The sequence below is a fragment of the Ruditapes philippinarum genome, unplaced genomic scaffold (assembly GCF_026571515.1).
Source record: "Ruditapes philippinarum isolate M1 unplaced genomic scaffold, ASM2657151v2 ctg4407_1_1_1_1, whole genome shotgun sequence".
Lineage (NCBI taxonomy): Eukaryota > Metazoa > Mollusca > Bivalvia > Venerida > Veneridae > Ruditapes > Ruditapes philippinarum.
Window position 1 is genome coordinate 20200 of NW_026852923.1, and position 10204 is coordinate 30403.

The 10204-nt window shown below is 30.0% G+C and overlaps 1 protein-coding gene across 1 annotated transcript in view; it reads right to left on the minus strand.

Moving 5' to 3' along the window:
- Positions 1–1805: 1805 nt before the first annotated feature.
- LOC132728282 (protein big brother-like) overlaps positions 1806–10204 on the minus strand; it is a 67481-nt gene continuing 59082 nt past the window's right edge. Inside the window, exon 7 of the mRNA XM_060713908.1 lies at positions 1806–2155. Coding sequence (XP_060569891.1) covers positions 1876–2155 — 280 coding nt within the window. The 3' untranslated portion in view covers positions 1806–1875. The remainder of the gene's footprint in view (positions 2156–10204) is intronic.

The window sequence follows — 10204 nt, forward strand, 5'->3', positions numbered from 1 at the left end:
ATAAGAAGTATCGCTGGAGGGGCAGTAGTTTGAAGTCAGCAACCACATCTATTCTGTTATACTTCACATGACAAAAGATCAACAATGAAAAACAAGACATTTTCAACTTTCAACTTTATTTAAAACAAAAAAAATTAATACAAAGAAAGCAATTGCACCAAAAGAAAGAAAACATTTCAAAAGGGAAATGTAACAATATAGTAATAGTAAATACAAACTGAATGAAATGTGTTATAAAATGCTACTCATGAAGAGTGGTGTTCTCTCAAAAAAGATCGACATGTATTTGGTTGGAAATTTAAAAAAATGATATGATCCAAGAGTACATTTGATATAGGTTCTTGGTGCACTTTTTTATACCATTCTCAACAGAGTGGTCTACATATTGTACTGACAGATATATTCCAGAACTCAGCAAATGTGGGTTTTCCTATCTACTCCCTGGTTATCATAAAAAAAACCTTTAATACAGTTACAACTTCTTTAATATAATGATAATAATAACAATGTGACCATGTTAGTGCACCTTGCAGCTATAACGATAAGTTATAACATCGAGAAAGATGGGAAAAACCCACATTTGCTAATTACAGATAATATTTATTAGGGCTATATTCACCAAGTTGTAATTGTAAAAGTTTGATCAGATGGGAAAAAGCCACATTTGCCAGAACTCAAGTAAACATCTGGATGGTATATTGCAGGGACTATCAGAATACAAGCAACCTATTACCAATATATTCACCAAGTTTATATGTACCCTTGATAAGATGGGGAAAACCCAACATTTTGCTGGTGTTCAAGTTAACATCTATTACAAATATACTATATTTACCAAGTTGAACTTAAAAGTTTGTAACCGGGATAAGGTAGAAACAAAAAACACATTTGCAAAGTTCTGGAGAATCTATATCATACTTCACCAGTCTGGGATGGTTACATAATTTAAATAAAATTTAGGAAATTACACATAAGTGTTCTCTTGGTATTCAAATAAATAAGAGACATGATTAACAAAAAATGAAATGGTATTTGATGGAATGTAAATGACTGGGTTATATTAATACACAATGAAAATTGTAATGGAATATTTGTTTTAATTAAAAACATTAACAAATTGCAAAATAAAAATAAATATATTTACATGTATTTACAATTAGGAGCTTATGACTAACTTTATGTACAGATGAAGATAATCTGAGAAATAGCATAGCACTAGCCTTTCTATTCAATGCTTAAGACAAAATAATTTCACATTCTGTCAATAAAAAGAGTAAGAATATTATTTTATACAGTCATGCCATTCTGTAGTCAAAATTAGAAAAAAAAAACTTTATGATATGTAATGGGAACAGATTTCAAAAGTTCAAGTGCACAGCCCAACAAGTGCAGCAATTTAACTTACAGTGTAACCTCTGCAGAGCAGTCCTCTTGACAACAACTGTATTTTTTTCTTCTGTAAATTAAGACTTTCATACTACACTTTAAACAGCAACCCCTCTAAAATGCAACCCAAAGGGTGTTGCTTTTCAGAGGTTGTGCTATATTCAAATACCAAGAAAGTTAACTTTTCTATAGATCAAACTTCTCTGTATTTACCTAATTTCCTGTAAGAAAAACAGAGGTTGTAGGATTATTTTTAAAGGGAAAAAACAAAAGGAGTTTCCCTGTAATTACAGTGCTTTCTCTCTTTTCTAACTCTGGCTTATCATTTTTTGCAATATTAAATAGTTGCAAAACAATACGTTTTGCTAGTTTATCCATTGTCACCTTTGTTGTGTCAAAGGTCAATGCCATTTCTTTAAAAAAAAATTAACAAGTAGCTATGGCAACAAAAATATAAATAAATAAATAATATTGTAGTATTATCATTTTTTACACAAGGTACATATTTGGTTTCCATGGATACAGTTTGACTGGGCAACTTGTAACTAAGTGATTTCTTGTTGCTATGGGAGCTCTAGTTGTCATGGTATCACCAACATGTAGACTGTGTCCCAATATTGCACTTGTCGCTGTATGTGAAGATAGACTGTGTCTAGGTGGATGAAGCCGGGCTGCAGCAGACATTGACAGACTGGGTCCCAGTGATAACAGACTGGAACTCCCTGCGATTGGCTTGACTGGAACTGGCACTTGAACAATGGATTCTGTCCTGAAAATATATCATAAATATTCTGTTGAGAAGAAATGCATGAAAACAAAGGCTAAAGTAATGTTGTAAACCTTTAGATTAACAGACCGAGGGGCAAATGTAGCATACATCAATTCATCAGCCCATTGCCACTATTGGTATGATTCTTGAATGAAGCAAATTCTTTAAGAAAATGAAGGAATCAAACTAGCTTATAGAATGTTAAAATTGTATTTATGAATGTTCTGACAGCTGCTGATGCCAGAAATAATATTGTAGATAGAAGGGAACCTATGACCATTATTTAAAACTGACCAGTTGCCTCCAAAAGAACACTTTACAAGATACTTATAAAATTGACCAACAGAAATTCATTCATTTGATAAAAAGGCAAAAGGAGACAAAAACAAAATTTACTTGTAAAAAAGGCAAAAATGTTTTCCCTAAAAAAAAGACAAAATCAAAATTCACTATATAAAACCTTTTATTATATGAAAATCCCACCAAATTCACCTTTGTCAGGTGCAAGACAAGAATTTTTTCCTAGAAGGGGCAAACAAAAAAAAAATTCACTGTAAAAAGACAAACACAAAATTCACCAATAAAATAACAAGAAATTTTACCCCCAGAAGATGCAAAACCAACAAAAAGAAGAAACCCAATATATTTTATATCAAACCTCCAAAATATCAGCAATTTCTACAGATGTAAATATGATACAGTTAGATACAGGTAGTCTATAGATCAAGGCTATAATGTCATGAAAATATCTCAAGGTTACTAAATCATGAAAATTCCTAACCCTAATTATTCCACATTTTTGTGGTTTACCTATATAGAGTTAAAGAGATGTTTAATACAGAATGAAAAGGTAAGGAAATCATGTCAGATAAACAATTTATAGTGTTGTGAACAAAAGAAAAGTATGTCAGTTTAAAGAGTTATAAACAAAGAAGTATATAAAAGCTGCAGACAAAGAAAAGTTAGTCAATTTAAAGACATGTGAACAAAGAGGAACAATGTAAAAGTTAGTCAATTTCAAGTCATGAAAATAGAAAAAAGAAGATAATTTAATAAATTTCTAAATGTGAACTAAAAGAATGTAGTAAATTTATAGAGATATGAACAAAGAAATATAAGTCAACTTTCAAAATGAAATTTAAGTCAATTTATATAGATATTATCAAAGTGAAGTTAGTGATTGACTCAGATATTTCTCAATTTATACCAGTTGTGAACAAAAAAAGTTAGTCAATGCATTTACAAAGACATGTACAAAAAAAACTTAGTCAATTGATAGTGATGTAACCAAAGATAATTAGTCAATTTATAGAGATAAGAACAAAGAAATATCAATAGAAACAAAGTATACAGATCTGTTGAATGCATATTGCAGTTAAATCGTTTTCATCATCAAATTATTTCCAAATTATATATTTATACCACACATATGATTATTTTTTAGAGTTTATTATTTATGGCTTCTTCGAAGTTCTATAATGCAATGTTTCTTTTACCTTTCTAAAAATAAAATAAGCAAAAATGGCACTGATTTGCTACTTTTTAAACATTTTTTCCATAATTCATATTTCTATTATAGATTCCAAACTTACATACTGGTCATAAGTATAATATAAAGGAAGTTTTTCTGTCTCTCATATATTTTCCTCAGAATATATAATATTATATATACATGATTTGTACATGTTACAGTTTGTGATATACACAAAGCATTTCAAAAATTCTTACAAAATAGTCTAAGAATGGAAGACAAAATGTCTTTAATATACATGTATTCTTTTTTTCCCTGGTTTAGTGTTATGTTGCACTAACACAGTATAGGTCATAGGAGTTTTCCAGCTTTACTGGTGGAGGTTAGACCTCGGGTGCACCTCTGTGCATTATTTCAAGTGCAAACAGGTACCTGTATAGAACAGAGGATTGCTGGATAGCTTCCTCACATAAAAGAATCCAAAAACTTGTTAACTTTCAACAATTGTACCTGAGAAAGGAGTATAATTTTTTCTTGTGAGAGAGAATCTGTTAAAATATTTGCTACAATAAAACCTGAGTCATTGGTAGCATTTTTGTGGTCAGTTTGTATTTGACAAATAATTGATGTTAGATAAGATTATAAAAGTACCCTTTAATATAAATAGGGTAGCTGGATTTTTATTTGTCACGATGACTCATATATAGACATATGGCAGATAAAAATTTCTTTTTGGCCTGTAAATCAATAAAGTAAATGACCGGGGCTTTCTGTTTGATATACCAGTATATAATTACATACAGATAAATTTGTTATATATCACGAATAAATAAGCATTAACATAATATTGGATGTTTTAATACAGGTAGCACATAACATAAATACCAAATGCGTTAATCATAGGTCCAGTAAAAATGTCCACTCAAATAAACGGTCACCGGTCAGCAGAATAAAATGATTAAGATGCATAGTACATGTATTAATTAATTTACATAAAATTTTTATCATTATAATGTAAATGTTTGATACTTTGTTTGATACATTGTTAGATACTTTGTATATCTTTATATAAACTATGAGATTCCTTTGCCCCATTAGTCATAGTCTTGTTTTAAAGACTTGTCTAGGTTTGAATTTGAATTTAGAACTATCATTGCAATGTACATTGTAATGCATTTTTTTTAAATATATTGAAATTTTATAAATAGATATTCCACTTCCATCTGAAAAATGTTTTGTAAAACAACCATAATATATTTGTCATTAAATAATTTATGAAAATTTAAAGATTTGTATTTCAGATAAGTAAGAAATGTTGCTGAAACCAGTCTAAAAATTGAAGCATTTCATTGGTCTGTTTAAAAAAAAAGTGTAAAAGTAACCAATCAGATGCTTAATTTTAAGACTGGTTCCCATGTTTTTTTATTCCAAATTTATTTCTTTTTAATTTTTTTTAAATGATAAAGATTTTTTGCTTATCATTTATAAAAATCAATATATAGTCTTCTCTTACAATCTTACTGATCTCAAAACAAATAATATAGTTACCAAGATTTACTTTAGTATTTATAACAAGGTCATTTATACCATAAATAATCATGTTGATGATATTTAATATTATTCATGACAACAAATAACTAAAGAATTATATATGGATGTTGTTGTTGATAGAAACATGATCAGACATGACATATCTATATATAACATATAATAATATGATATTATAGTCAAACCTATTATTGTCCATACTAAATCACTTAGAACTTTGTCAATATTATTTTCTAATAAAATATCTTTTAAGAAACATTTCTGTTGTTTTTTATATTAAATATTGTGAAATACAATAGATCAATTTACTTTAAATGTATGATAGCAAAGAGAGCCGCAAAATAGGTTTTAGAAAACCATTTAAAATTCAGGACAAACTAAATGTTGTGGTTTAACACAGATTTAGATTTTATCAGTGGATTATTTTTTCAATTCACCCATAGAAAGATGTGATACCTATCTGACCCCAACCTGTACCTATAATTGTACCACACACCTTCCTTTGTTTTTGTGCTAAACTTGTTCATTTTTAAATATCTTCATGTTTTTTGTTTATATCTTTTCTTTGCAATTTCTAATCTTGTTTATTGTTGGTTTTTTTTTTCCCTATTTTTTTTTCATGTGGGGGTGTGGGGATTGAGGAGGTAGGGGTCTTTTCTTTTTAAAGAATTGTATTTAAACTTAAGAACTTAACAAAGTTAATTATCTGTGGGATTTTATTTGCCTTAAATTTAATTTAATACTATCTCAAAATTTTGTTGCATTAAACAGTTGCTTTTTTAATTGTTACATTTATGATAATGATTTTCTTTTTTTTGGTGTTGTTATTATTATTATTTGTGGTTGCTTTATGCTTATAACAGTTTTCTTGCTTGTTTTGTTTTTGTTGTTGTTGTTGTTTGTTTTTTTAGGGGGAGGGGCCTGTGGGGAGGGGCTCATTTTTTCTTCCTTTTTTTAACATTTAGTTTTGTTTTTACTGCATGAGGTTATTTTTTGTATAAAAAACACATTTGGGGTCAAAGAAGTCTCTTTTTTTAAGATAGTACTCCATGGGGGTCTACAAATCAAGACATCAACATATCAAATTATTGAGTGCACCTATTTACACCTTTTTTTGGCGATAAAATCTGTTGATTAAATGTCTGAAGTGTAAAAGTATCCCTATCTTATCCAAGGCTTTGTTTGTTTTCAGCAAAATAAAGGCATTGTTTAAAGAAAAACAACTACGTTTCGGAAAACAGTGGGACTCATTTATCAGTTTAAATTGTTGATAATGACTCTGATTCTTAAATGATTTGGTTACAAAGTCAACAAGTCTGATAAGATTGCATCTTATTGTTATTATTGTTGTCTTTATTTAACCTCACGCAAAAGTAACTTTTTTTGATGCATTTTGTTTATTATGTTCTTTTAACCTCTCACCACAAAAACAGTTTATGACATTGCATTTTGTTTAGGTTTTTTTTGTTTATTTCAAAGAAGGGGAATATCAAACCAATCCAGAATTGAACTTGCTAAAAAGAAGAGAGACATTTTTTGTCAGTGTCGAAAAGATTTTTGAAAACAACTATGTGGTATTGATATTTTTATGTAGTACTGACATTATTATTGCTTAAAATAATGTTAAACTGTCAGACATGAAATTCATGCCAATGAAGCACCTTATCCAAGCTAAAGTAACATGTGAACTTTTTTCAATGTTCAATAGGTAGAATTTACTTATTTACTTAATTAATTTACTTACAAAAAGAGGGATATTTTTTAATTGACAATTGACATAGAAGGAAATTTTGAAATGAAAAAGAGGGAGATTTCTAAATATTTTTAAAACACCCTTTATTCTAAGAAAAATATTTAAAAATTTGACAGGAGAAAGAGGGAGTCTCCCCGCTTAAATAGGGAGAGTTCACATGTATGTTTAATCCTTATCCTTCTGAATTACCTACGTTTTTTTTTTTAATTGTTCATTATCATTTTTGAAGGTTTATTAAGAAGAAAATTTGAAGTTGGTCAGTCAACAGAATAGAGCAGTTTGGTCAGTCTGCATAAATATCTAGGCTGACATGTCTCTTACTGATAGCATAGGCTATTAAAAAAAATTCACACCTTAACTATTCACTCTCTATGAACATTTTTCAAATCATAATAAATCTTATTATTTAAGTTTATTATTTTTAAGTTCATCCTGGAAGTACATACCATGTGACTATGTCATGTGACCTTTTGATTTTTCTCCTACACCAACAAAAATAATGCTGACTCATGATGTACTTTTAAGAGAGTGAGAGTACATCTGGTATATTTTTTTTCTGTGAGTAACATTAAACTTCACAGTCATGTATGTATCAACAAGTTGATGTAGATAAAGGAGGAGTTTTTCTGGTTAACAAGAATGATGTTTGTTTATACCTCGTTCTAACCCCTACCCCTGCTGAATTTAAACAATGCACTTGCCCTTCCTTGAATTTGGAACAATCCATTAGTATTCTAAGGGAGATAAATTGTCAAATTTTAGCAGACGACAGACAGACTGTGTACAGATGAGAAAGTCAGTCTGGTTCTATAGTGGTGCCATATTTGATGACTCAAACGTTTAATGCCAAATTAACAATAATATTAGTAAAATCAACAATTAAATCAAGAAAAGGAGAGAACACACCTCAAACATCAGGATGGTTTGTAAACTGGTGTGAGTAGTTTAAAACATTGAGTCTGCAAAAGTGCAGACCAAGATCAGCAACCACTTAATATGTGCTGCATTTAATTGGACTGTTCCCAGTATACAGTCAGCAGAAAATAATTGCCTGGACAGTGGTTTAAAAAATCCTAACACTTGATGAATGGTTCAGTCCAGATTGAAACATAGATAAGTCCATTTAAGATTGAAGCATGATGGGGGTCAAAATACTAAAGCTGACTAGAAAGCCTGGATATGTAGGCTGTCCCTTGAAAGTTTAATGCTGTAGAGGATTTTATCATCAATGTTATTTCTTTTTACATTTAATTCAAATTTTAATCTATATTTGCAAAGTATTTTTGACTAAAAAATGATTTTTTTTTTTAACAGGATGTTGATAATTTATAAATAAATGAGCCGCGTCATGAAAAAAACCAACATAATGGGTTTGTGACAAGCATTGATCCAGACCAGATCAGGGTCCATGCTGTTCACTTACAAACCCTATAGTAAGTAGAGAAACTGATAGCGAACAGCATGGATCCTGATCAGACTGCGTGGATGCGCAGGCTGGTCTGGATCCATGCTGATCGCAAACCCATTATATTGGTTTTGTCGTGTCTCGGCTCAAATCATGATTTGTAACAAGTAGATTGGTAAAAAAGGGTTTCCGTGTATTTCTCCTGTTTTTTGTTTTGTTTTATTTTTTTTACCACTGTTTGTTACAAAGTGAGATGTGACTCACGGAAATAGAAACTCATATGTAATAGAATGCTTAAACATATGGAATGCTTGCGGAGTGTAAAAAGGGTAGGTCCACTATTAGAGAGTTCAGTGCATCAGTGTCCTAACTTGAGTTTTTTATTAGATTTAGGTACAGCATTTTTGCATTTAATCCATAACTTCCTCAAGGGGCAAGCCTAAGTTACCATTGTTAACAAGTTAATCAGGGGAATAATTTTAGGGAGTAAAATCAATTCGTGGGGTGAAAATCGGTCAAGGTTTCGTATTACTGCACTTTACTTCTGTGTATGTGTGGGTGTGTGCATTGGTAGATTATAATAATCTGTCTTGCCAAGGTCAATAACACTATAAAAATAAACAGGTATTTAATTCACAAGGGCTTGGCTCATAAGTGGCATATCACTGTATACTACTACATGGGAGTTACATTCATTCTGTCACTAATCCACCAAAATTAGGTAATTGTCTACTCAGGTTTATGGGATAGGACAATATTTCCTTTTCAATAGACATGTGCAGAAGCTGATTTTCTTTGATCCGAAAACAGGTGTTTATTTAAATTCATGTATAATTATATAAATATTGTCTTAAATTTTTAACCTTGTTTCATTTTGAGGCATGAATTTTGATTTAAATATATAATAGCATATTAGTATTTGCTATGACATTATATATTAAGGTAGTGTTGGGGTCACAGGTGTTCAGCACATTTGCCAGGCCAATAATGGACAAATTATTATTGGCATGGCAAATGTGCCGAACGCCTGTAGTTGGGATGGGGTTTCTCCCTTAATTGAGGGACAACCATCCCTTAATCTGACTTAATTAAGATGTTCAGATCTTCTTTTGTTTTAAACATACAGCTATTAAGAAACTGATGATAATCAACTTGACCAGCCCTTGGACTCCCCACCCACTGGGCTGATCTTTATACTGGTTTCAGTTTTTGTTCCATTAGGGTTTAAGGTTTAATTTAAATTCTGTCCTAACTATTAAATACACTGTTTTCAGAAAGACTTTTTAGCAATAATCAAATTCAAGGTCATACATATATGACCTCACATGGCATCAGTAGATTTAGAAATAATTTTCACTTTTCTTTCACAGACACTTATAGTGCATTTTACAATGGTTGTCCAAAATTTAGGTCAAAAAGAAGAAAAGAAAAGAATGATTAAGAAATATTTTCTTATGAATAACAAAAATGAAAGAAGTAGAAAAAAAGAGGGATTAACGTGGTCAAAGGTTATGAGTACTTGGGTTTGTTTGTTTTTTTTTGTTTTTTTTTTAAAGGCCGCCATCTCAGTCAGCGGGGGCCTTAATTAAGCTCAAATTTCATTAGTACTGATTTAGTAGCTAAAGAAACTTCAAGCTCATTAAAAAAATATGCATAGAAATGAACTATAAGTAAAAATATTAATAATTGTATAAAATTAATGTAAAATATCATTTTTAGATTAATTATAAAACTGTTAGGACTCCAATTATAAGAAATATTAATATAAAAAAAGAGAAATATTTTCATGATGATGTATTTATATAATATTTTTTTTTTTTCAAATAATATTTCTAAGTGTTGTTTCTTATAATTACAGTTATATCACAGAAT